The sequence below is a fragment of the Callithrix jacchus genome, chromosome 5, assembly GCF_049354715.1.
Source record: "Callithrix jacchus isolate 240 chromosome 5, calJac240_pri, whole genome shotgun sequence".
In the NCBI taxonomy this organism is placed as follows: domain Eukaryota; kingdom Metazoa; phylum Chordata; class Mammalia; order Primates; family Cebidae; genus Callithrix; species Callithrix jacchus.
This window is the reverse complement of record NC_133506.1, coordinates 58,881,681-58,895,674: the sequence shown is the minus strand read 5'-3', so window position 1 is coordinate 58,895,674 and position 13,994 is coordinate 58,881,681. Positions and strand designations below refer to the sequence as shown.

The 13,994-nt window shown below is 61.2% G+C and overlaps 1 protein-coding gene across 29 annotated transcripts in view; it reads left to right on the top strand.

Annotated features, from left to right (window-relative positions):
- The window catches only part of KCNQ2 (potassium voltage-gated channel subfamily Q member 2), a 75,844-nt gene extending 61,850 nt beyond the window's left edge, over positions 1–13,994 (top strand). For 13 of the 29 annotated variants that reach the window (XM_035302904.3, XM_035302901.3, XM_035302899.3 and 10 more), the window contains 3 exons: positions 2,416–2,523; positions 6,198–6,321; positions 7,529–13,994. In XM_035302904.3, the coding sequence (XP_035158795.1) occupies positions 2,416–2,523; positions 6,198–6,321; positions 7,529–8,260 (964 nt within the window). In that variant the 3' untranslated portion in view covers positions 8,261–13,994. Of the gene's footprint in view, positions 1–1,947; positions 2,096–2,415; positions 2,524–3,049; positions 3,129–6,197; positions 6,322–7,528 lie in introns of all 29 variants that reach the window. The other 16 variants (XM_078372117.1, XM_078372115.1, XM_035302906.3 and 13 more) reach the window with 6 other exon arrangements.

Below are 13,994 nucleotides of genomic sequence, written 5' to 3'. Positions count from 1 at the left end.
GGTCCCTGAAATGTGCGTGTGCATGTATAAGTGCACCCATGTACGGGTGTGTGTGGGGTTGTGTGCACCTGTGGCCTGTGTGCTCTGCCATGTGCACACGTGTGTGTGTGGGGTGGAGTAATTCTGCTGAGAGATGAAGCTGCAGGGTGGACCCCACCAGGCAGTGGCTGTGTCACTTCACACCTTTTCTTCCACGCTGCTCTCCTTGTGAAGGGAGGCCACTCCTGAGCAGGGCCAGCACCATGTGTGTGAGAACCCCTGTGCCCACTCTAGTAGTCAAATGTACATTCATGCAGAGACACACAAGTCAGGGTTTGGCACACTATGTACACACGTGCACCCCATTTGCAGGCATGTACCAGCGAGCACACAGACCCATGTCCCCTCTCCCACACACATGTCCACACGCAACCATGCTCCAGCCTGGTGCCCACACATAGGTGTCCCCTAAGTCCACACACATGCTGGCGTGTGTGCAACCTCAGGCACATACAAACAAACACATGCCATGAGTGTGTGTATCTTTCCTGTGAGGGACACACGGCTCTTGGGAGTTTCTCCTGCAGTAGGGGACATGCTCCTGCTTATCAGGGTCCCCTTTGCCTCCCAGGCCCGCAAGCAAGGCTGTACAGTTTCCCAGCCCTGGGAGTGAGGCTGGGCCCCCATTACAGGGAGAAGGCTGAGACGCTCAGGGACAGCTGGAGGGGATCACAGCCCAACTCAGGCCCTCTAGTGGAGTGAAGCACTCATCTGAGGGGGTGTAGGGCCCATCGTGGGGCTCCTGCTCCGTCCTGCTTCAGGGGGCCCGGGAAGGGGTACCTCCAGCCTTAGCCCACTCCTGCTGTTCAGGGGTCAATGAGGCATCCCCTGAGCTCCCTCCTCCGGGCTCCAGCTGTGAGACCTCCTTTCCAGCATCCTCTCCAGAGTAGTGGCCAGCCTTGTGCTGCATGTGCACGTGTGTATGGGTGTGCATGTGTGCAGGCGTGCACATGCGTGTGTGCATGTTCGTGTTTACGTGTGTGCATGCGTGTTCACGCGTGTTCGCGCGCATGTTCACACATGTTAGCATGTTTGCATGTGTGTTCGCGTGTGGGTGCGTGCGTGTCTGCACGTTTGCGTGTTTGTGTGCTAGTGTCCGCATGCATGTGTGCGTGTGCGTATATTTGCGTGTATGCGCCTGTGTGCACATATGTTCGTCTGCATGAGTGTGTAATAGTATGTGTTCGTGTGCATGTGCCTGCGTGCGTACTCGTGCATGTGCGCATGTGCACGTGTTCGAGTATGTGTGTGCGTGTGCGTGTTCGCGTGCATATGTGCGTGTTCACGTGTGTGTGCATGTGTTCGTTCATGTGTGCGTTAGTATGTTTGCAGGCCTATGTGCGTGTGCTTGTGCATGTTCACTTGTGTGCATGTGTGCGTGTGCGTGTTAGCATGTGTGTGTTCACATGTTTGCGTGCATGTGTGTGCGCGTATATATATTCGCGTGTGTGCGTGTGTTCACGTTTGCGCGCATGTGTGCCTGTGCGTGTGTTTGCATGTGTGCATGCGTATGTGCGCATGTTCACGTGTTCACGTTTGCGTGCATGTGTGCATGTTCGCGTGTCCACGTTTGCATGCATGTGCGCATGTGCATGCGTGTGCATGTGTGCTCACGTGTTTGCATGCGTGTGCGTGTGTTCACATGTTTGCATGCACGTTAGCATGCATGTGTGTATGCGTGTGTGTTCAAACGTGTGCATGTGTGTGTGCGTACATGTGCACGGGTTTACATGCATGTTTGCATGCATGTGTGTGTTCGCATGTGTGCGTGTGCACACGTTTGTATGCGTGTTGTTAGCATGCATGTGTGTGTGCGTGTTTGCATGTGTGCGTGTGCATGCAGGCGCACACGTGTGCATATGCTGTTGTGCTGACTTTTGTGCTTTGCCTCCACGTCTCTCTCTGCAGCTGTTCTTGTTCACCAGGATCTTTTGTCCTAAATCTTCCCTTTTCCTTCCCTCTCTCTCTGGACAAACAACCCAAACAAAGCAAACTGCCTGGGACCGCGGGCGTCCTCTGCCAGCTCCCGACGATGCGTTTCATGGTGCCTGCAGAGGTCCGTGTGGTACTGGCTCCCGCTGCCGGCGTTTCCCCCGCACGGCACGCTCTGGGACACGGCACCCGGGTCACTGCGGTGGGGCCGCCCGCCGCCCGCTCTCGAGCCCAACGCTTTGCTTGAAACACAGGAAGGACTTGGCAAATCCAAGGTCCACCGAGGCGGCGCCCGTGCTTTCCCGGGAGAGCGTGTATTTACGAAGCCTCACTGTCGCTTCCGTTGGGTGCTCGTTCTGTTTCTGCCAGTTTCTGGCTGACTCCTCTTTTGTGTGGCTTTACAATGCATTTTGCTGGTATCTCTCTTCTTGTTTACTCTGCCAGGATAGATATGATTGTGGGTCCCCCACCCCCTTCAACTCCCCGGCACAAGAAGTACCCCACCAAAGGACCCACGGCCCCTCCGAGAGAGTCACCCCAGTACTCACCTAGGTTAGGATGCCAGCTCCTCCCCCAACATGCCTGTGGAACGGCCGGCCCCTTCGCTCCAGGCCACATGACGGCAGCGCCCCGCTCCGCCCGTTCCTGGGACACAGGGATGTTTGGGATTCTTGGTTCCTGACAAAGCAACACGAGGGAGAAGGCCCTTCCTCTGCCAGGGCCCCAGGCACGCTGTGCCTAGCATCAGGACTGCTAGGGGCCCTGAGCGCTCCTCCTGACTGGTGCCCTGGGGAACCAGGGCTCTGTGAGACTTCCCTCTGGGGTTGGGAGGCCCCCGGGCAGCACCTCCAGGATCAGATGCAGTCAGACATGCAGGGACGTCCTGCTGGCCCTGCCCCTGTCCCCTGGACAAGGCGCCTCCTGGCCAAGGGCCCTCTAGCCTCCGCTGGGAGTGACTTGCCCCTCAGCACTGCCCACTGCGGGGGTGGCCCTGGCCGTGTGCATGGCCCGGACCTGGGCACTTTGTGGCTCTGAGCAGGTGGAGTCTCATCTTGGTGACTCCTCTGTCTCTTGTAAGATACAGACAGTCACAGCATCTACCCCTTGAGACCCTGGGAAGAATACGTGAAGAGACCCTGCCAGGTGCCCAGCGGCAGGTGTGTGTTCCCTGAGTTCTTGCACAGCTTCCAAGCTGTCAGCACGCTAATTAGTGTTTCTGATGAGGGACATGGCGAGACCCTGGCTGATGGGCAGAACGGAGGTGTGGCCCAGCCCCATGTGAGCCAGTTCTTTAGTGATTGATTCACTTTCCAAGGCCTTCCTGCCTCCCAGGGACCCCTCAGATCATGGTTGTTCCCCTTCTTCCAGCAAGTCCGATTGGCTGAGGGAGAGCAGAGCCCCCGGGGCAGAGGCCTGGAGGGTGAGCACAGGCACCCCGGCCCTCCCTGACAGCTCAGGGCAGAGGGGCTCCCAGCATAGTGATGCCAGTGTCTGGGCCAGTGAAGCCCAGGCCTGAGCTGGTGGGGCAGCATCTGGGGCCAGTCTGACCCCTCCTCCCTCTGGGGGTTTCTGCACGTGAGGCTGAGTGTCCGAGTGCTGGACATTTCAACCTTATGGTCCTTCCACAAGAAAGGGGTTTCTGGGAGCAGGCGGGGCTGTGCCTGCTGCTGCCCAACCCAGGGTTGCCCCGGACAGTGTTTGCCGAGTTTTCTGCTCTGTGGTGCCCACAGGCCCGAGGGTGCTGTGCCCCGAGGCTGGTCCTCCGTCCGTCCTCCTGTGCCTTGCCACAGGGGGTGGCAGCTGGGTGTCCAGGGCTGTGAGCTGGGAAGGTCCAATAGCCAGGAGGCGTGCAGGGTCACACAGAGAGGCTGGAGGGACGGGTGGATGCTCCCGCACCCCACGGGCACTGAGCGAGCACTCAGCGGTTGAGTCTCCCCCAGCCTGGGGCCTAGGGCAGGAGGGGCACAGGGTCCTCAGAGGAGCCCCAGCAGCAGCTCCAGGCTGAGCCCGTGGCCAGGGCTCCTATTGGGACTGAACAGTTGGGCGGCCCGTCGTGTGGCAGGGGCGAAGGTGCTGAGCATCTGCCTGGACTGTGTGGACGCTGGGAACACCAGGGACCCCATCTCCTCCATTCCCACTGGCATCTGCTCGGAGCCAGAGGGTCCCTCCGGCCATCCGTCCCCTCCCACCTTCCTCCCGCCACCCTGGCCCTTTGCATGAGTCCAGCATGAAGCCCCGTGGAGCATGAGGAGCTGCGCTGTGGCTGACGCCAGCCTGAAACCCCCTCTGTTTCCCTCAACAGAATCAAGAAAACACCCCTGACCTGTCCCCCCACCCCCACAGAGGCAGGTAGGGTGGCCCAGTGGCAGGAACCTGACCTGTCCCCCCACCTGCAGAAGCAGGTAGGGTGGCCCAGTGGCAGGAAGTGGGGCCTTGGCCCGTCTGCTGGTGTGGAGCACTCTGCTCCCACCAGGCCCCCATCCAGAGGAGCCTCGGGGGCTGTGGCCTCGTTTGGTGGGTCCCGCTCAGCCACACCCTGTCAGGAGCTGCCCTTGTCCAGCTGGGCTTGTCAACTGGCCACACGGTCCTTGCTTCCAAGAGAGCGCCCACAGGGCTGCAGGTCCGAGCCCACACCCAGCCAGCCCAGCATCTGTGGAAGCCAGACTGGTCAGAAGCCACAGCCCTGAGGGTGAAGGAGTCTCCCTCCCTACTTATTGTCATGAGTGACCTATGGCCTCTTGGAGATCAGCTCAGCTGAATTCTGAATCCTGCACACACATATGAAAACATGCACACTTTTGCACACATGAACACGTACACACGTGCACACACTACTGCAGTGCACGAGGATGCCCACATGCACCCTGAGCTCACACGTGCACATATGCACACAGATGTGTACACACAGACCCTCGCATGAGCACACACATGCACCCTGGGCACACACCCTCGCATGAGCACACATGCACCCTGAGCACACACCCGTGCACACACACCCTTGCATGAGGACACACGTGCACACAAACCCTTGCATGAGCACACACATGCACCCTGAGCGCACACATGTATACACACACACCCTCGCATGACTACACATGCACCCTGGGCGCACATGTGCACACACCCTCACATAAGGACATAAATGCACCCTGACCACACACACGTGCACACACCCACGCATGAGCACACACGCACCCTGGGCACACAGATCCTTGCATGAGCACACATGCACCCTGAGCGCACACACGTGCACACACCCTCGAATGAGCACACAGTAACCCTGAGCACACGTGCACACACACCCTCACATGAGGACACATGTGCACACACACCCTTGCATGAGCACACACATGCACCCTGAGCACACACGTGCACACCACATGAGGACACACATGCACACACACCCTTGTATGAGCACACACATGCACCCTGAGCACATACGAGTACACACACCCTCACGTGAGGACATGTGCCCACACACCCTTGTATGAGTACACACACGCACCCTGAGCACACACACATGCACACACACCCTCACGTGAGGACACACACCCTTGTGTGAGCACACACATGCACCCTGAGTGCACACACAGACCCTGGCTGCTTTGTATGCCCTCCTCTGGTCTGTGAGTTGGTTCCTGTGTTGTCTGTGCCCCTCCCTCCTTGCCCTGGTGCATGAGCTGCTGCTCACGCCTTTCTGCTTCCCCATTCCCGCTGCAGACATTTAACTCTGTCCCCATAAGCCCTGAAGGGGCTGACAGCCCTAGTGGCACATTACGGGAGTAAAGCTGCGGAGTGGGGGTGGGTGCGGGGAAGGGGAGGGGCCCTGCAGTGGGAGACCCTCTGGGCCTCCGTGGGCTGTGGGGCCAGTGGGCCGTGGGCAGGGAAGCGGGTGAGCAGGTGGGGCTGGCTGGAGGGGAGGCTTGGAGCAGGAGCCCTCGGAGACAGCCGGCGACCTGGCCCATTGGGAGCTTCCTCACTTTACTCCTCCTAATGTGCCCGGCCCCTCAGGGACGGAGAGGGCAGGAGCAGACCCTCGCAGTGCCAGAAGGCGGCTGAGGACAGGGCGCACCCCATCTGTCTGTCCTGGCACCTGCTGCCCCCCTGGTCGGCTCTGGCTGGGCCTGCAGCCTGGACCCCGGGCACCGTGGCCTGGCCCAGGAGGAGAGGGCAAGGGCTTGCTGCATCCACCCAAACTCATGCTTTGGGGTCTCTGTTCCCGGTAGAGTGGACCAGATCGTGGGGCGGGGTCCAGCGATCACGGACAAGGACCGCACCAAGGGCCCAGTGGAGGCGGAGCTGCCCGAGGACCCCAGCATGATGGGGCGGCTGGGGAAGGTGGAGAAGCAGGTGCGAGAGGCTGGGAGGGCAGGGGGCTGTGGGCCGGGGGCCCCTGTGGCAGCGCAGGCTTCAGGGGCTGGGTGCCCAAGGAGTCCCTTCACGGGAGGGCTCCTCAAGTTTAGGGGGCACATGGCCTTGTCACCACTGACAGCTGCTCTGGGCAGACCCCTCACACCTCCCCGTGAGTCCCCACTTCCAGCCTGGGGTGCCTTCCCTCCTGACAGGACCGAAGGCCCAAAGTACCCAGGAGTCCTGGGTGGGGGTTGCTGGGAGGCGGGTCCTCGAGTCTCTTTGCACCTGCCCAGCCTTCCTCCTCTCTGTCCTCCTTGCCCGCCACCCCAGCCGTCGTTCTCTTCTGGGGGTGCATTCCCAGAAGCCACCACTCAGGACGCTTGTCTCGGGGTCTGCCTCTGAGAGCTGGGCCTGAGCAGTGAGTGAGGAACTGCCAGGTCCTGCCCGGTGGGGTTATCACTGAAGGGGGTTCCCTGGTGGGCAACGGGAGGGCCTGGCTCTGAACACAGGCCCAGGTGGAGCCGGAGGCTGAGCCCCGGGGGTCTGGGAAGGAGCAGGAGCTGCTCCTAGGCCTCCTCTCCAGCTTCTCTAGCTTCCAGGAAGCAGGGGTCCCCCGCCCCCTCCTCCCGCACCTTTCCAGGGAGCAGCCGGGGTCCCCCCATCTCCTAGGAGCAGCCTGGGTTCCCCATTTCCTGGGAGCAGCCCGGGTCCCCCCACCTCCTGGGAGCAGCCTGGGTCCCCCACCTCCTAGGAGCAGCCTGGGTTTCCCATTTTCTGGGAGCAGCTTCGGTTCCCGCATCTTCTGGGACTAGCCTGGGTTCCCCTATCTCTTGGGAGCAGCCCAGGTCCCCCTGTTTCCTGAGAGCAGCCTGGGTCCCCCATTTTGTGGGAGCAGCCCGGGTCCCCCACCTCCTGGGAGCAGCCTGGGTCCCCCAATTCCTGGGAGCAGCCCGGGTTCCCCCATCTCCTGGGAACAGCCCGGTTCCCCCACCTCCTAGGAGCAGCCTGGGTCCCCGATTTCCTGGGAGCAGCTTCAGTTCCCGCATCTTCTGGGACTAGCCTGGGTTCCCCCGTTTCCTCGGACCAGCCTGGGTTCCCCTATCTCTTGGGAGCCACCCGGGTCCCCCCGTTTCCTGAGAGCAGCCCAGGTGCTCCCTCTCCTGGAACTGGCCCCGGCAGCGCAGTCCAGCCGCCCGTCTTGCAGGTCTTGTCCATGGAGAAGAAGCTGGACTTCCTGGTTAACATCTACATGCAGCGCATGGGCATCCCCCCAACGGAGACTGAGGCCTATTTCGGGGCCAAGGAGCCAGAGCCTGCCCCACCATACCACAGCCCGGAAGACAGCAGGGAGCACGTGGACAGGCACAGCTGCATCGTCAAGATCGTGCGCTCCAGCAGCTCCACTGGCCAGAAGAACTTCTCGGCGCCCCCAGCCGCGCCCCCGGCCCAGTGTCCGCCCTCCACCTCCTGGCAGCCGCAGAGCCACCCGCGCCTGGGCCACGGCACCTCCCCAGTAGGGGACCACGGCTCCCTGGTGCGCATCCCACCGCCGCCCACCCACGAGCGGTCCCTGTCTGCCTATGGCGGGGGCAACCGTGCCAGCACGGAGTTCCTGCGTCAGGAGGATGCCCCGGGCTGCCGGCCTCCCGAGGGGGCCCTGCGGGACAGCGACACATCCATCTCCATCCCGTCCGTGGACCACGAGGAGCTGGAGCGCTCCTTCAGCGGCTTCAGCATCTCCCAGTCCAAGGAGAACCTGGACGCTCTCAACAGCTGCTACGCGGCTGTGGCGCCCTGTGCCAAAGTCAGGCCCTACATCGCAGAGGGCGAGTCAGACACCGATTCGGACCTCTGTACCCCGTGTGGGCCTCCGCCACGCTCCGCCACCGGTGAGGGCCCCTTTGGTGACGTGGGCTGGGCCGGGCCCAGGAAGTGAGGCCCCCCCAGCGCCTTGCCTCCTGAGGTTTTGAGGCGGGAACCCTCTGGGGCCCTTTTCTTATAATAACTGAGTGTGGCAGGGAAGTAGGCCCTGGAGGGCCCATGCGGGCTGAAGGACGGGGCTCCTGGCGGTGACCTTTTATAAAAGTTACTTTCCAACACGGGCTGGAGGGCCCGGCAGGGCCCCGTGGCTCTGGAGCAGCGAGGCCGCCCTGTCCACTTGGCTTGGGGCTGCAATGGACTTCGTCGCCCGGCATGAGAAGGGCAGGAGTGATGACAGGGTGTGGCAGGCATGGCGACAGGCTGGGGGACGCCAGGGCAGGGGGTGGGCTCAGGGAGCAGAGCCTGGGGGGCAGGCCATGAGGGCAGGCCTGTTTCACGAGAGGCTGTAGGGCCTGGCAGCGTTTCTGGTCAGCTGCAGGCAGGTGTGACCAGCCCTCACACCTGACCCCCTGAGCAATCTTTCCTGTCCCCCACCTTGGGTGGGCCCAACGACGGAGCTGCTGGTCGGCGTCTTCTTCCTCCACCTTCTGGGATCTGAGGGTCTTTTGATGGGAGCCAGCCCCGAGCTGGAGGCCGTTGCCCTCAGCTGAGGAACGGGTGGGGCCTGGGAACAAACTGGAGCCCAGAGTGGACATTTCACCCTTTGGGCTCTGCCCAGCTCTGCAGGGTCTTCAGAAAGGCGGCCCTGGGGGCTCCTGTCGCCTCGCCCTGGGCTCTCCCAGGACTTGTGAGAGCCAGCAGCACCCCAGCCTTGGAGACCTGAGGGCCAGGACCCCAAGTCCTCTCCTCTCTCCTGACTGCCTGGGCTGGGTGCTGCCTGGTGAGCAGGTCTCAAGGTCCTTCACCAGGACCCCACCTTGCCTGTGCCCACCAGTGCCCCCGACAGACCTGGGCAGGGCAGGGCTATGACCCCACGGGCGGGGAAAGCCTCCACACCCACTGGACACCCACATGGCCAGCATAGGCGGCCTTCCCGGAGGAAGCCACTTCTGCCTCTGCCAGCTGAGGGCCCTCCCTGGCTCTCCTTCCCCTTGGAGCTGCCTGCCCCTTCTCCTCCAGTGACCAGTCCCTTAGCTAGGGGCCTCTTGGCATCTTGGGCCTCAGGGACGCACCATCCCATGTCCCTCCAGTTGTGGGCACTGTGGCCCTGGGGCAGCCAGCTTTGATGGGGGAGTGAGTCCAGCCACTGAGAGGCAGAGCAGGCCCTTAGCTCCAGGCTTTAGCACCCGAGCCCAGGAGCATCTGGCATTTGGGGTGATGGCATCACAGGAGGGCCTGGGCTCCCTGGGAGTGAGCAGGGCTGGAGTCGTAGCAGAAATACCACAGAGAGCAGGTGCGGAGGAGCCCTGGCACGTTCCTCCTCCACCTTTAAGTTCAGTTGGCTGGGCTGGGAGGTCCTGAAGTCAGCCAGGGACCCCGTCCTGAGGGGGAGGACTTAGAAAGCAGTATCTGAAGGTCATACGCCCCTGGCAGGCGGGGGTCCCGGCACTCAGAGTCTTTGGGAAGCCATATCTGGAGTCCATGGTGGGGGGGCTGCTGCCCTGGCCTCTGTGCCTACCCTAGCCTGGCCAGGACACTCCCAGGCCCCACTGTCTGGGTGCATCTGCCCATCCCAAAAAGGTGCCAACTGGGAGGACTCAGAAGCCACTGTCCAGGTTCCCGTGGGCTGTCCGCTCTGCTCCCAAAGGCAGCATGTATGTGGCCTCGGGCCCTGCTGGTGAGACTGTGGCTGTGTGTTTCCCCGGGTGGTGCCCTTGCCCTCTCCTACTGGCTGATTAGAGCCCTGGGTCCATGTCCCTTTGCCTTCCCGTCGTGGGACAGGGAATCCACAGCGGGGCCCACAGGCAGGGGTATGAGTGCATCCCACCCAACACAGCCCCAGCCCCAGCCACTGCTCCCCACATCTCCAGTTCCATCTCAGCTGCTCTTTCCTCCGCAGAGCCTCTGAGGCATGAGCACCTGGGCACAGGTGGGGGTTCTGCAGTAGGGGGAGGATAGGCCAGTGCCTTCCCTTCCCGCCCAGCAGGAGGGACTGGGGCTAGACTCATGTCCAGTAAGGAGCACGTGGCGCGTCCCCTGGAAAGTCTCTGGGCCCCAGGAAGATGGAGGGTGCATGCCCTGGGTTGGTTGGGGGCCCTGGGTTGGTTGGGAGACAACAGGGTAGAGGCTCTCTCTTGGGCTCACCCGGACTCTAGCCTGAGCAGTACAGCCGCCCGCTGCCCGGGCCCCACCTCAGAGAAGTGCAGCTGGAAGAAGGCTTGAGGTGGTGCGTTGCTGCCTTGGGGGTCTTTGTGACTAACTGTGGCCAAGGGCCAGTGCCACCTCATGGCAAAGAGCTCCCACGATGTTTGTTAGATTGCACATCTTCACATGCCACTGGCTCACACACACCTGCTTGCAGGTATACAAATGCATGCTTACACACATGCACACACAAACGGTATAGACCACGCATAGCACTCACATGTGCACATATACATACACATGTCTACACACATGCATACACACATGCCTACGTACAGGCATACACACATACTTACATGCACACAAACGTGTACAGACCACACAGCACTCACACGTGCACACACATGCATACACATATGGCTACACATGTGTACACACATGCATGCTTACACACATGCACACACACAAGACCCCAATAGACCACACATGCACAAAAGCATACAGGACGCACCCGTGTACACAGGCATGCATACAGGCATGCACACACGCTTACACGCACACGAGACCATGCGCAGCACACACACGTGCTCACCCATGCCTGCATACAGGCATACACACCCACGCTTACATATACATGTGCTTGCACAGATCATATAGCACACACATGCACACATTTGTACAGACCATGCACACTGCATACATGCACAGACATGCCTGCATACAGGTATACACATGCATGTTTATGCATGCTCATTCACACAGACCACACATGCACACACCCACACCTGTGCACACACAGTATACAGACCACACAGCACACACTCACACATGTATAGACCACACACACATATGCACAGATCATACAGCACCCGTGTGCACAGACCACACAGTACAAGTGCACACTCAAGTGCACAGACCACACGGCACACAAACGTGTGCACACTCCCTGCCCTTCTGTCTCTGTTCTTTCTCTTTGACCCTACTGGGTTTAAGCTGCCCAGGGAGGAGCCACAAGGAGTCACTGTGGTTTTGGAGTCCTGTGGTGGGGTGTCCGGCTGTCTGAACTCCTGGGCCACAGTGGCAGAGGTCCAGGCAGGGGCCAGTCAGGGTCTCACGCTGCCTGTCCCCCTACAGCCTGGCGGCCATCCAGAGGAGGGATTCTGCTGGATGCCAAGACGCCCTGGCGTCCATGTGGTTGTCTGGTGGGTCCTGCATTTGGTCTGCCCTGGAGGTGCTGGCCACTCCCCGTGCCCTCCTGGGATGTGTGGCCCAGCCTTGAATCCCAGGCCCCGGCCCTGGCAGGTGCTGCCGCCCCTCATGGTTCCCTGGCCCAGCTCCTCCCTCTCTTGTCTGTGTAAAATCACAGTCCGTGAATCTTCCAGTTGCCACCACGGCTGGGACATGCTGGGGGAGGCTCCTCCCACGCCTCCTGCACCCAGGTCCTAGTGTGGCAGGTGCCTGACACGCCCCACCGGAGGACACGCTGCCCCTCAGCCATGCTCCTCCCTTTTGGGGGCCTCATCTCAAGCCCCCACTTGGAGGCTGCAGTCACCTCAGGCACTGTTAGGGCTTCTCCAGGGGGCACTGTCGGAGCTGTGGGTCTCATCGCCCCGGGCCCCACCCAGAGGGGAGCCTCGGCCTTTTTAATGTTTATTCTGTGTCAAGACATCCCCACTCCCCTCAGGCTGGAGGTCTCCATGTTCGTAGGCTCCAGACCCTGTCGCTGGAGAGAAGGGGAGGAAGACCCTAGCTGGGCTTGGTCCCCCACAGTCAGGGACCCTGTAAAGGACCCCCCACTTCTCTCTGGAAAGATCTGGGCCCTGAGCTATTTCTGGTTGTTTCCCGGAAGCCAAGGAGCTAAAGGAGCTGGCAGAGCTTTGCAGAAATGCCCATATTGTCCCCACTGCCCTGAGCTGTGAATGCTGCAGAGCAGAGGCCGGGGGCGTTTGCAGGGTCACGGGCTGTCACCACCCAGCCCCAGTGGCACAAACCCTTGAACCACAGGTGGGGTGAGAGGGGCACTCAGAAGGCAGGACCTGTGTGGAGGGTGCCCAGAAGGGGGCTGAGCTCTGAGCGGTGGATGCTTAGTGTGTGGGTGTCCCCTGACCCTGTCCAGTGCCTCCCACACCCACGCAGAACTCCCAGGCCACATGGATGTATGTCCAGGGCATGAGGGTGGGGCCAAGAGGCTTGGGCAGGACACTTGGGGGCTGCAGGTCGTCCTGCAGCTGCCCAGGGGGCCTGTGTGGCTGTGCCAGGCCAGCCATTCCACATTCCCACCCGGGGCGCAGGCTCCACTTCAGCCCCAGCACAGCTCCAAGGAGCAGAAGAGACAGCTGGTGAGGGGGGCGCTTCCTGAAGGAAGTGGGATGATGGACTCCGGGGCCAAGGGAGGCCTGGAGAAGCCGTGCACACCGAGAGGCTTTCCATGACCCCAGGAGCATGGGTGGATGGTGGTCCCGGTTTGCCCAGCTCTGCTGTCTTGTAAGGGTGGGGCTGACAGCAGACCCTGGGAGAGGTAATGTCACAGGGGAGGTTGTGGGAGATGGTGGAGGAGGAGGGACTGGAAGGGGCCACTTGGGAGGGAGGGCCCTGTTCTGTTTGAAAAGGCGTTTGTGAGGCTGGGTTGAGTGCACTCTTGCCTCTGACACTTGCCGTGGTGGCTCTGGCTGGCCGAGGACACTGTCCTGAGAGGTCCTAGCGTCTGACTCTCGGCCAGGTGCCATCGAGGAGGGGCCGGTCCCCGGGGGTGCCAGGCAGGTGCATGCACTCCCCCATATGCCCCACGGCAACTCTGCCTGGCTTTTACAAAGTCGTTGCCTTAATGCATGTGGACAGGAACTCCCTGAGGTCACCCCACGCCCCCTGGCTTGGCCAGGCACAGATGCCCTGGATCCTGCCTCCAGGCTGGGTGGGCAAGGGGCCTAAGGGACGGGCTCCAGAGACAAGTGCAGGGCAGGAGGGGTCTCACACCGAGGCACCCAAAGCCAGCAGTCCTGCTGGACGCCACCCACCTGCCTGGGATCCACTCAGCCATGCGCGCCCGCCACACCCGCACCCCATTCCGCTGCGGTCGCCATCCTCTGGCCGTGACGCTGGCTGCAGCTTCCCTGTCTGCGCCATTGCCTCTGGCTCTCTGCACTTCTGTTCATGCTCCAAAGAATCTTTCATAATGCCTTCAGTACCGACGCACACTTCTGGCCATTTGTATGTGTCCTTGTGCCATAGTGAGCAGGCCTTTCTTCGGTGGATGTGTCACCCGCACACTTCAGTCTCCACTTTGTGCAGCGTCCGTTTCTAGGGATAGACGCCCAGGGAATGAACTCTAGTTTTCTAACAGATTAGCCAAGATAGTAACTTCCTCACACGGACAGGTTGACGCCAGAGCTGCAGGAATGACAGTGCAGGTTTGTGGGGGGCTTTGGGTGTGGGGTCCCGCGGCCGGGACGGCCATGGAAGGTTCTGGGGATCCCTGCTGCCACAAGGATGAGTTCGGACGCCAGGTGGACCTGTGCACTCAGTAAAACGCAGTGATTCAACCTGGA